This window comes from Oryzias melastigma, linkage group LG15 (assembly GCF_002922805.2).
Source record: "Oryzias melastigma strain HK-1 linkage group LG15, ASM292280v2, whole genome shotgun sequence".
Classification (NCBI taxonomy): domain Eukaryota; kingdom Metazoa; phylum Chordata; class Actinopteri; order Beloniformes; family Adrianichthyidae; genus Oryzias; species Oryzias melastigma.
The window spans coordinates 8,515,669-8,528,976 of NC_050526.1; the positions used below are offsets into that span (position 1 = coordinate 8,515,669).

Consider the following 13,308-nt stretch of genomic DNA (forward strand, 5'->3'; position numbering starts at 1 on the left):
AGGTCATTCAGTTTAGAGGGCTGACAGGGAGAGCATGTCATAGTAGTCTGAAAAAAACAGACGTGAAGCATAAAAGAGCACCACCCACAGAGGATTATGGGAGCTTCCTCTCTGCTGTCAGCTGATTACATTTGAACAATCACAGCTCCTCCTGCAGCGTCTATTAGTGCCAGTTTCAGCAGGTTAATCTGAGTAGAGTTCATGCTTAACCCTTTAACACCCGAGGCATCGCCGGTGACACTTAAGCACAAAATCTTTAACCTGCTGTAACTTTTTAACCGTTAACACGATCAATGTAATTCCAGTAGATCCTGAAGGAGAAAAGCAGGAGAACATAAACACCGGGGCTGTGGCGTAAAAGGGTTAATATTCTTCATTTTAAATCACCAAACCAACTGTTTTTAACCTTTTGAGAAAAAATAATAATTCCTCGCCTTTAAAGTGCCACATTGTGGGAAATTTCATTAGCTTCCTGTCATAAAATCAACTAAAAAGTCTTGATTTGTTTTAGTCAACTGTTTGTTTGTTTGTTTGTTTACCTGCTTTAGCTGTCACAAAGCTGCTGGATCTGCAACCCAAAGGGTATGCTGAACTTCTGGGGGATGCTGGCTTCCTCTCCCCTTTCAACAGATTGCATCTCTCTGAAACTCAAAGGGAAAAAAAGCGGGTGTTTGAGCCTCTTTTGCAGCATGTGTAGTTCATCAGAGGAAGGCCTAAAGATGAGAATCATACCTGTTATGGTTCACACTGCACGCGGAAGCACCACAAAGTGGCGTGGAATGGAGGCTGCTTCCATTTGGCGCCCTTGTTAATCTACGGTAAGGTTCACACCGTGCAGCGGACCGTTTCAGTGTCTGGTCTATTTTGTGTGCGAGCCACACTTGATTCACGTCAATTCTGACAGGAAGTTACATCAAGATACATGAGAAAATTCAGTTTATTTTCAAAATACAACCATTTTTTCACAATAAAACACCACGATCGACAAATACGATTATGTTTTTGGATCTAAACAGACAGTAGAGATGAAAATAAACATTCAATCACAACACAAACACTTCTCTCTGTGTTTCTCAACAACAGATAGATTGATGAGGCTAGATTAATATTGATGCGTTTAAATATAAATTTAGATTTTCTATCATGGTTATTATCCAGATCAGCTCTGGGGTTCTGTTCTCTATTCTCATCTACTTCTCCTCTCTTCTATTCTTTATTTATTGTATTTAGTTCTCCATGCTTTTTTTTGGTGCAGTTCCATTCACATGTTGTTCTTCTTTCCCACTCTCCTTTGGGGAGGGGGGAGAGATTTCAGATCTGGTGGATCCGGTGGATCGCCCACGCTCCCACTCTTGGCCGTGGACCACGCCCCCGACACCATCCTGCATGTCTGAGTGAGAGTGATTCCTGCTGGGTCGTCTGTCCTCCTGCTCCTGGTCGTGGACTGCACTTCTGCTTCACTTTGACTATGGACTTCATCATCACTTGTCCCTCAGCTCCATCTGAATGAACTCTTTCAGATACGTAGTTGTAGAAGCTAATCTTTCTTTAACTATTCTGGTATCACCTGTCCGTCCTGGGATAGGATCTCTCCTTCATGTGGGAATCCCTAAGGTTTCTTCTTTTTTCCTGACTCAGATTTTTTTAGGAGTTTTTCCTTACCGGGAGGGAGGGTCTAAGGGCACGGATAACCAGTTTTATTTAATCTACTAGTTATTAACCATTGTTCATATTTTATGAGTATTTTTCTACATCTGTAAAATTACCTGCATGAAGCCCAATGAGGCAAATTTCCTTTGTGATTTTGGGCTATATAAATAAAATTGAATTTAATTGAAATTGAAGAAGTGAAGGCCTACTAACTATTTGCTTTTTCTCATGGGCTGATATTTTTAGGTTGTTAATTTACCCATGATGATAAAATCAAACAAAAAAAAAGCTCTAGCAGAAGCGCCTGTTGATAGTTACGGAAAAATGTGGGTCTGGAGTGAATTGCAGGAGAGAGCGGATGATTCGCGAACTCCACTTCACGGCGCTTCCACATCCAGTGTGAACCTAGCATTAGCTTTACCTGTGGGTCAGAAAAAACATGGACTAATGAAAAGAACTCTGCTGCTGGGATCAAACAAAGACGTTTTCTAAGCTTTGGTTCTCCATCTCAGCTTTTGGTGTGTGACACAGCTGGCCTTAGATGCTGTAAAGCAGAATTAAAAGTGCTGTGAAAGTGGACGCTCCAGATTGCTCTGTGGAAAGTCAAAGTTTGGGCTCAGGGTTCAGCACCCAAAGGATGGTTCCTCTCTCGGCAGCACAGCCACTTCTGTCACCATCCCACCAGCTCTTGATTTGAATCGACAGGAGCTGCTGGGGCGACTGAGGGATGAAAGAGGCTGAAGGGGAAACAGTGACAGAGACCTCAGCAGCAGACAGAACATCTATAATCTGTGTCAGCGCACAGACATGTGGAAAAAAGAGCACTGACTTTGAGGTCATAATAAAAAGAAAGATGCAAGCTTGTAAAGTTACCATCACAGATATTCATCAATGGCTTCTTGTTTTTAATAATTCACTGCAGCAGTTCACAAAGTTTTGGAATGAGAAGCTTTATAGAGAAAGGAAAGGAAGACTTCAGTTGTTTCCTCCATTCTTTAATGCTTCTGCTGAATAATCCATGAATACCTCAGGTTTATGTTATTGGCCACAAGTTTAATTATTTAAAAATCTGGGGAGTTCTTTTAACTCAGAATACTGCAGCAGACAAGGCACTGCTGAACCCAAAGAAAGCAATCAGCAACAAGAAGTTGAGTGGCAGCAAAGTAATGAATCATTGATACCGAGAGATTGTGGTTGGACCATGTTTGGCTCATGCATTTCAGGTCACCAGATTTCTCCCGTCTCTGTGACATTCTCTGTGTGTCAGAAAGTCTGGCTTTGAGCACAAACGCGTGTGGAGTTCTGATAGTCATGGAGCTTGTTTTGTTTGTCCGGAGGCCACACAGCAAACGTGTCGGCTGAATGAGACGTCTCCTGTTCTTCAGTCTGCAAAACTGACCTTGAGACACACATGGTGGGCAGGTGTCAAGCTCAAAGCTGCATTTGTCGCGCTGTGGAGGGAAAACGCCCACCAAGGTGTCCTGATAAATATAACTGCTGGACAAGACACAGCATATGGAGGGGAGGTTTCTGTCAAGTTCACGGCTTTCCTCAAATAGAGAAAAGAGAGGTTGATTTTTTGTTTTTGTTCAGGGAACTTTTTCACTCATGAATGAGTGAGTGCATCCACACAGCTCAAAGAGAGAGCAGATGGTCTACAATGAAAGAAACTGAACAAGGATTCTAAAAAAAATAATAATGGATTAAGTCACTGTGTCTCTCTGAGCTGCACAGCTCACATTCACCCTTTAATAAAGGTCAACAAAAACTAAACCAACATATTTGACTGTTTCAATGAAATTTGTACAAATCTGTTTTGGAAAGTTCCTCATGAATGCAAGATTAAGTTTTTAGTAGAGAAAATGGGTTAATGGGAGGTGGCAGTTAATTGATGGAGGCTACTTTTCAAATGTACACTTCCTGTACTTGTACAAACCCACTTCAACTGTCTTTCAATCTATTTTAAAAGCATTACCAGGAGTCTTTAAATTATGATGATGCTGTCGTAAGCTAAAGAAAAATCATTATATTCTGCAGAAATGTAGGAATTCATTTGAAATTAGCTTATGACTAACTCATGGGTTTATGTTGTTCCAGACTACACACAACATACAGGAGCTGACAAAGAAACGCGGCAGGAGGTCTATTAAACTGTAAACTCTGATTCAGGGTTACCAGAGTCGATTAAAACTACACAAAATAACTAGTTAGGATTAACTAATCACTTTTGTCTGTTTCATTTGATGCCTCACAGCTGCTTTCTACCTTCACAGGTTCAATAAATCATAGTAATCAATGTACGGGAACAACTAGAAAAAGTTTTCTACATCGAAAAAATAAATAAATAATTATATATATATATATATATATATATATATATATTAGGTAATAAAATTCTTTCAGGGTTGTTGAGTCAAATGAATAGTTTTCAGTTTCTTCTGTTGAACTGGAAAAGGTCATGAGAAAGACAGGAACGGATAAAAGCACAGAGCAGATCTTGAACTGGAAAAGGCAGAAATGTCTCCTTCTCCTCCCTTTGACCTGACTGCAGGAGCCTTTCTCTCCCCTCAGCTGGGCAGCAATGAGAGCAGACCAACAACTGCACCCATGGTAAAACAAATATTTCAGCACACAATGATGAAAAATAGAAACTGATGCGGACTGATGAATGTGGATGAACGCTGAAACGTCTCATTAAAGAAGACTTAAAGTCCAGACGCCAAGATTCACCCTCTAGACATCGTCACCTGCATGAATGAGAACCTTCAGGGACTAAAACAGAGAAGAAATTAAAAATAGGAGTCACTGACATAAAAGAATCTGATGCAGTCTGAAGTGATAATCCTGTGTGAGTATTTTGAGAAGCTCCCTGATCGCTTTATAAACATGCTCATTGTTCTTTTCTTGATTAAGCAAAAAATAAAAAAAAGGACAGAAGAGGATTCTTTAGTAAGACTTTTTGTGTTGCATTTACTACATGGATCTGTCTCCATCGGCGTATAGGAACCAGCTGAAAACAACTGAAATATAAAATTGTAATTGTTGGTTAAAGCTCTGCTTTCAGTGATATTTTTTGTATATACAAATGTAAGACTTATTGAACATTTTTACATTTAATTCTGTATATCTCCCAATAGTGGCAGTCTCCAATGTCTGCCTGTCTCTAAAAAACGCCGGGCAGTCTACCAAATATTTGGAATAAACGTCTGGGCTACTATTAGAAGATATACGGTAGAATAGAGACTGAAAGCCTTTCAAAGGTCATTTTATTCAACAACTTACCTTTCTAAACAAAATCAGTTTGTTTCAAATACTGAAAATCTAAAACAGTTGAAAGTAAAATGTTGAAAAATTAGCTAGAGGACTTTTAGCTGGTGAATATTTCAGCTGATATTTATTTATTTGATATTCATTTATAGACCATGGTCTCACTCTCTCAGTTCACTAAAAATCTCAAAATCAATTTCTTCATTTTATAGTTCTATATAGTATCATATTTTATAAATTGAACAACCATTTTATTCTTGTAACGGTGTTTAATGATTTGTTTTTAACCTTGGGTGCCCAGAAAAGAATTGTATAAATACATATTTTTATTATCATTAAATGTATTATATTGTGCATGCAACTTGATGACTTTGAAGGGCAGAGTCTATCAGAAATAGTGGTCTTTTAATCTGTGAATCAAATGTGAAATATTTGGAAAAAGAATATTGCAAATTCCAAAGACAAAGGTCAACAAAGTTTGTGGAACAACATTAATGATGACGTGTGTGTTTCAGCAGGATGACGTAGATCCACAGACTGCAGCCTTATGGCTTCAAGCAGACACTGACAGCAGCTGCACTGCACCTATAGAGAAGATTTGGAGCTCCATCAAAAGATTAAATATGTCACAGTTCAAACTGAAAGATGATACTCAGTGGAAATGATGCTGTCCTGACTCATTTGAGACCTTTCCATAGACACTGCATTTGAAATGAGCGTAGCTTTGAATAAAAGTCTCTCATTTCTCGGTTTAAAGTTTCAATCCTCCTTTTTACCTAGTCAAAAATAAAAAAAACATTTATGCTTTTTAGTTTTTATTTCATGAAATAAAAAAAACCCTAATAAAGCTTAATATAAAAGTCCTAAACAAATGATCCACGTCTTTCTGGGGTGTTCGTGTTACAAAGAGGAAGTTTTTCGCTGATCTGCAGCCCAACTCATTTGCTCCTACTGTTTGTGTATGACTGCAAAGCCACGCCAATCAACTTTAATTGTGCATTAAGTTGTGCTGCTAAAGTTGACTCGGAGTTCATCAATTCACATCAAGGACAACCCTGTAATAGACTGGTGTCGCGTAAATATAGTGGCTGTTAGTTTGCCAACAGCTTAGCAAGCAGCGAGCGTTCCTCGTGCTCTGATTTGATGCTAAGTGCTTCATCAATCACAATCCCAGACAGATCATTAGACGCTTCTAGGATGACAAGACCAGCCGAACCACCTACAGCAGATTGCTTCAGACCACCCCTCCAAGCTCTAATTACACCCAAGGTTGGCAGTTATCAAAGACATGAATGATAAGTGAGCCACTCACTGGTACCCATTAGTTAAAGAAACTTGCAACAGTCAGGGTTTTAAGAGACTTGCATTAAATTACGTTAGGCAGCTTGTTGGACAACACGAGATTCAAAACATTTCATTGCTTCACTTCCTTCTTCCTGAAAATACTCCTGGCAGAAGAAAATACAGTGTGATCAACTTACTAGTAACATTAATGCAAGATCTCAAGTTTTAAAAAAAACATTTATGAATCTCTAAAAAGCATTAAGTCAGGCTATACAATGTACAGGAATATATAATAAAGACAGTTCTTGAAAAAAATACTAAACAATAAAGATTCTATGATAATATTACAAATAAATAAAGATTTCTGACAGAAAAGTTAACAATAGAAATAGTAGCATCGTGCTCAGGATAAACAAAGATCTGTATAGTTGCTACCATTATATTTGAATCAATAAAAACAGTAAAAGTAACAAGAGCAAATCTAAACCACACTAAAAGATTCCCAGACAAAAAAGAAAGACGTGTGGTCAGTCCTTGACATACTGTGAAAGCTAATTCCTATACAAAGCCTTAAGGTAGCTTTTTTTTTAAGCGCTTTGGACTTCTGGGGATTTTTAGATAAAAATATCTGCAACCTGAAACAAACCATTACTCAGCTGCATGTCCTCAGAGTACAAGATTAGGCTGCGACAGATGCACCGTGCAGCTCCCCGTGTGCATGCTTTACGATAAATACAGCCTGTAAACCGAACGTGTTTAGTGTGAGAAAGCCACATCCTCTCCTGTTTTCTTGGTAACTCCTGCTCTGGTAGGGGCCTGCAATGTGCATGCTTGTGTGTCCATTGAGCTGTTTGACAGTTTATCTTCCAGATGAGTGCGATACATACCAGAGTCGACAGGCATCAGCCAAGGTCACGGTTCACGGCTCCTTGACCTTTCTGTGCACTGAATGAAGAGGAGCTGGAGGGAACATTTCAGGAGGCATTTCCCTACACTCCATCAACAGCAACTCCAGGATCCAAGTGCCCCCTGGTGAGCAGAGCTGAGAATAGTCCCAGGGCAGGAGGAGTTAGGGATGACTGCATCTGACTTTTGCATCAGACAAAAATTTCAGTACCCTTTTTTCCTTTTCTAATTAAAACCCAAAATCCTGAGGTCACTCATGGTTTGCTCACATAAATAATCAGAGTACTTCAGAATTTCCCAGAGCTTCACACTCCCTCCCATGTTCTGCTATGGATATGGATCCAGTGCTGCATCAATGAGTGTTTGCCCTGAGAGGGCAGGACAGCTCATTCCATCAGACAGAGCAAGGAGATCACATGAATATCAGATCCCGGTGGAGCTGGAGCTTCGGCTGCTGCTTAAAGTCTGATCAATGAAAGAAACATGACCATGACTGTTTGTTGTGCAGAGAATGACAAACCGTGTGCTGTGTGAAATTCAGAAATGAGACAAGATGAGGAGAAGCATGTATACTGCAGATACTATGGAATGTCACGTGTAAATAATTTAGAACAATGTTCTGTTTATAATTTAATGTCTGCTTTTAATACCTGAATAAACAAAAGAAAGATCTGTGCTGAGTGTGTAGACTGTGGAGATTTGACTGAATTAGCTCAAAGCAGAAGCTGCCTTCAGTGTCCAAAGCAATTTGTGATTCCTGTAGCACCAAAGTGCTGCTCCAGGGGCCCATTTCCTCATATTAATGTCTGCCTAACACCGCAGCACGTCAAGGGCTCGCTGTTGTTGCTGACCACTATGGTGAAGCAGAGACATGTCGCATTTCCTGTACATTTGAAAACAGAACAATTTATTATCAAGAACAAGAATATCAAACAATAGGCGGGGGAGGCTTTCAGTTCACTGCATCTTGACAACTTAAATACTTCCCTCACAGGCAAATGGTTTCAGCATGGAGGTCCATTCAATCTCCTTAACTCCTCCTCATGTTTGCCTTACTGTGTAAATATAGAACTGTTCAAAACCAGAGATTGTAAGATGTAATGTCAGTTTGTAAGTAAAGTGCTTGAAAGCCTGTTTCTGTCCTCATTACTGGCTGCAGAGCAGCTGTGCTGAAGCTGGTGTGCGGTCTGCCTGTCATTGCCAGTCAAAGGTGCGCTTCACCAGCCTGAAGAAGGTTCGGTTGTGCTCGTGCAGGTAGGAGCGGAGCTGCTGCAGGACTGTGCTGTTGACGGCGGGGTGGGGACGTCCTTTGGACTCGTGCAGACAGCGCTCTCGCCCGTCACTTCGGATGCAGTAGAACCCCTTGGTCTGGTTGAAGTAGAAGTTGGAGGATATTATCCTTGGAGGCAGGTTGAGAAAGCGCTCGACCTTCTGCAGCTCTGGCAGGGGGTCTTGGATCAGTGCATTCCCATCCACGATGTGTATCTGTTCCAGAGAGAAGTGCCGCAGCCAGTTGTACATGTGGACGTCATACATGCTCCTCTGAATGGCCTTGTATCGGGTGTTCAGGGCTCCGTTGCGCACTAGCAGGTTCTCAATGGCTTGTACCGGCTTGTGGTTCTCCAGCCGGTTAAAGTACACCTGGGTGTAGTCGGAGATGACCCGCTCAGCCGGGTCTCGCAAAATCAGTAGCAGTTTAATGGATGAGTTCATGGCATGGATCCGCTCTGGAGCAAGTGCTGATGTAAAGTAGCCTGGTGTTTTCTCTATGGTGATCTGGTGAGGGTACGAGTAGGGCATCAAGTCTCTGTACCACTCTAGGCCCTTGGAATAGTTCTCATCCCAGTCAAAGAAATGCACCTCTGTGGCGGCAGCAGCAACATCAGGGTGGATGTCCAGCATCTCCAACAGTGCCCTCGTGCCTCCTTTGCGCACCCCAATGATGATACTTTGAGGGATTTGCTTGTTTGTTCCTGGGGGAGGGGGCGAGGTCACTTCTTCTGAGATGTTGGATGGCAGTTCAGGATCGAGGTCCATGGGATCTTGTGTCATTGCAAAGCTTGCCTGAACAAACTCAGGTGGAGCAGCATAAGTCTGGAGAGCCAGAAGAAACGCTGATGTGAGAAAACCGGCCATGGCAACAGACTGATGGGTGGAGACCGGCAGACGGGAGCGAGACAGGAGTTTAGCTCCGGACGAGACGCGTCTGAGAAAGCTGTGCAATGACAAGAAAGGTAGTCTCTGTCTGCTGCTGCAGTTCAGCCGGAGAAGCAAAAACCATATGCAGTTCACAGTACATCTGTGGAAAAGAACAAAGAAAAAGAAAAAGCTTTCAGATTTCAGGTCTATAAAGTCAAATGAATATCTTTGTTATTCTGAAACGACACTTTCCTCATTTCCTTGGAAAAGCAATCCAGCCAAAAGTACAATCCATGTCCATGAGTGTTATCTCAAGAAGATAATCTTAATTCAGATGTCTTTTACTTTCCTCTCATCTCCTCCTTCTCATCAGATTTTGTATAAAGTCCATTTCAATTGATACTGCAATTCCTCTGCATGAAAAACTATTAACCAGACAGCTCATCATCTGGTGCCTCAGACACCTAAGAGGGAGAAAGCCACAAAAAACTCCTTGTCTAGGTGACTTTGATTCGCTATTCATATACTGAAAAATTAATAGCAGAAACTGAAGTACAGCAAGCAGAAAATGGTAACAGATTTGGGGCGTTAAGCATTGTAGAATAATACTATGGAGGCACGAAGACTCAGAAAGAATGTCATTTATCACCTTTGCTTTGGATTTGGATATATTTCTTTGATCTTGTTTAATTTTGGAATATTACTTTGTTTTTTCATACATTTCATGCTTGCTTGTCAACTCATTTGACCGTACAAACTAAGAAGGAATGTTTTTCCTTGCTCTGAGGCAAGCAAGCATGACTCGAAGTAGAAGATTTCATAAATGTCATTGACTTAATTTAAAAAACAAAAGTCCTCTGCTGCGCTCCCCAGCAAAAACCAGCCAACAGATTTGTTCCTTTCACTGCGCTGGTCAGAACGACAGGACTTGGCGATGCAAACTCCCAGCCCCAGCAGCAAAGGTCATGCAAAAGTAGCGCAAATGGTAATCCAAAAACATCCTATCTTCCTGGCAGCACACGGACACACACCTACCCCTCCTCATAAAAATATTCTGTTCAGAATGTGTGAAACAAAGACGGTTAGATTTACTGCTTTAAAAAGTGTTTTTGAGACGAGAAAAAAAAATCTGTGCTTTTCTTTAAAAGTAATTTTAAACCTTTGAATGAGGGTTTGAATGAACTTGCACTCCAACTGAGGACCCTCCCTGCCTGCCAGTCTATGCTGGCATTGTGGCCCTGGAGCCATGATGAGGCAAATCTTACAGGGTTAGAGCAAGATTGAATGACATACAGTGCTCCTTTCGTAGTTCACAATCTGAATCGTGATAAGTTTAATTAGCTAGAAACTGGAATGAATAACATGGTCATCCACAGCCTGACCAGAAAGGGTCAGATTAGTGTTTACAGGGATCTAGATCTGGTTGATCTGTTCATCAACAGTCGTCAGTAACAGAATCTACCAAAACAGACACAGACAGAGGTTCTGGAGAAACATGGAAGACAGCTTTACTGGTGAATGCTGGGAGAATCCACGATGAATTGGATCTACAACAACAATCTTCCTGCATGAGTTCAGCATTTACTTTCACACGGTGACATGGTGCAGAACAATAGAGACAAAAGTTATTTAAAAAAAAAAAAAGGTTGTTCATGCTCCTTTGGGTTATGGCAAGTTCCTCCAATCTCCATGACTTCTGGGTCACTCAAGCCTACAAAAAGGGTAAAGTTGTTGGAGTATGATTAAAGAAATACATAAGAGAGGTAAGGATTGCAAAGTAAAAAAAGAGGTAACAAGATCATTAATATGACTAAATGTAGATGTTAGTCAGAAGGGTTGGACCTGGTCACAGACACACTCATACTACAGACATAACTGTTGGCTCATAAATCTTCACACACATGCAAAATGACACACAATTTGGATACAGATCAACTCACATACTAATTTATGCATACAAGCAAACTAATCTATCATTCCTGCACGCATACAAATATCCTGTTGGTACAGAGGTGAGGGAGTATTCAGTAATTTGTGTGTTCTACTCAATACTCAATGTTGTTGTGGAATGTAGAGAGTAAAGAGGGAACTCCCAGTCACCCCCCAAACCAAGCCCCCAGCAGAAGGCCAGGCAGTAGTGGTATCCAGGGACCCCAGGATAGCAGATCAAGGCAACCCCACACCACCTACTCAGACCAGAGTTGGCACAACCACTCCAGGAGCCTCTAGCACCGAAGAACAGGGAGGGAGGGGCAAAGAGCAAGACACCAGCCCAGCCAAAGAAAAGTCCCCCTGCCGTGTCTGGGGTTCTATCCACCTGAGAGTCCTGCATTAGCCAGATTCTTAGTGAATCTGAACTTGCAGGACAGAGTTGGGGAACTGGCTGAGTCAGCACTGTCTTTCAGGGGTAGTTTGTCCCAGTATGAGCAGAGGGTCTTCACACAGTCCAGGGAAAGAAGGCTGACAAACAGCTCCACTGTCATGAAGCTCCAAGCCATCGTCCTCTTCTGACAAATCCCACTCTCCAGTCACAGTCTTGGATACAGTTCACAGTTTCAATCCAGAATCAAGTGGGGTTTTCTTCACCAGACAGGCTCAAGTACCGGCAGGAGACAGCCAGGGGCAATTCCAGGGTAGATCAGGGTCAGGGAAGCAGAGCAGGATTTGAAACAATCGGCTGGAGAGCTTAAGAGACACAACACATTTCTGGCAGAGAACCAGCACAGAGCAAGTGAACAGGAGAGTGGAATGAGGACGGTGGTGAAGGAAGAGCAGACATGAGGAGCAGCAGAATCCCGACAATCAGGAAATTGATTTGCTGGAGAAACCACAAAGAATGTATAGCTAAAGTGGCAGATTATTAAATGGAATAAAGATAATAAATATAACCAATATTTTGACTTGAGATGTTTATTTATTTAATTGTTCATTTACAACTTTGCAACTTTTTTAATTTGACAAAGTATGGAAAGCCTGTTTGGAAAGAAGCTAAAGATTTTATGTTATGTCTATTATATTTACAATTATTAGGTCAAGAAAATAAACGAGAAATGCTACTTTGAAACAACTCCTAACCTTAAAGATATATCTTAATTGTCATAAATGGAAATATTTAAACATTCTGCTTGTGTAGCATAAAGCAGGCCACATATAATATCAAGATTGTAGACCGCTTGACTTGATAAACCCACAGAGAGAAAATGTGTTTGCACTCTACGGGCATGCTGCAGGCAATAGGTCGTAGTGAACACTTATACAGCAGGGGGGTGAAGTAGGTGAGATACAGCATCTTTCATTTTTGGATTTTTATTGTTTTTAACCCTCCTGAACCCTTTCCATTGAAAAGGAGCTTGTTAGTGATGTTCACGTAAGTGTGCATTCCTTATGTGCCCATTTGCACTCCATGCGTGCACCCTGACTGTTAGAAATGAGGAAAATAGACGATGAGAATTAGTTTGTGTGGACATCCTATGGACGCCCTACGGGCAGTTGCACATCACTCGCACATCCTGTACATGCATTTATTTACTGACACGGGGTCAGTAAGGGATCAGTATGTGCGCCTTACAATGACTGCAGTGCAGTTTAATGGCACAGTACGACAATATCAGTTATAAATGAAAGCATCTTACAAATACTTCACATATACATTTACTAAACGTTCAACAGTGGTACGTTCCATTTTCATGGCTTCCCTTCAGGTATGAGCTTCAAAGGAACTGCAAGACACACCTGCACCTCATCTGTGCAACCCTCCATGAGCCAAAACAACCAAAAAACCCGCAGCACCTGTACAGGTAACCCCCATGCGTGTGTCTGTGGCAAAGGAAGTTTTATGAGTCAGCTTTTCATGTAACAGTTGTTTTTCTTGTTGTTGGTTCACTGCTGTGTTTAGACCGCATGTAAAAATTAGTTCTAAGACTCTAAGTCCATAGAAAGCAAGACAACAGCTGGGGTTATTTTTCCGTTTGTGTACAGCAGAGGTGGGACCAAGTCATTGTTTTGCAAGTCCGAGTCAAGTCCCAAGTCTTTGTCCTCAAGTCCGAGTCAAGTCCCAAGTCA

The 13,308-nt window shown here is 41.3% G+C and overlaps 1 protein-coding gene across 2 annotated transcripts in view; it reads right to left on the reverse strand.

Moving 5' to 3' along the window:
* Positions 1–7,993: 7,993 nt before the first annotated feature.
* hs3st1l1 (heparan sulfate (glucosamine) 3-O-sulfotransferase 1-like1) overlaps positions 7,994–13,308 on the reverse strand; it is a 42,279-nt gene continuing 36,964 nt past the window's right edge. For both annotated transcript variants that reach the window (XM_024297961.2, XM_024297962.1), the window contains exon 2: positions 7,994–9,406. In XM_024297961.2, coding sequence (XP_024153729.1) covers positions 8,302–9,243 — 942 coding nt within the window. In that variant the 5' untranslated portion in view covers positions 9,244–9,406 and the 3' untranslated portion in view covers positions 7,994–8,301. The remainder of the gene's footprint in view (positions 9,407–13,308) is intronic.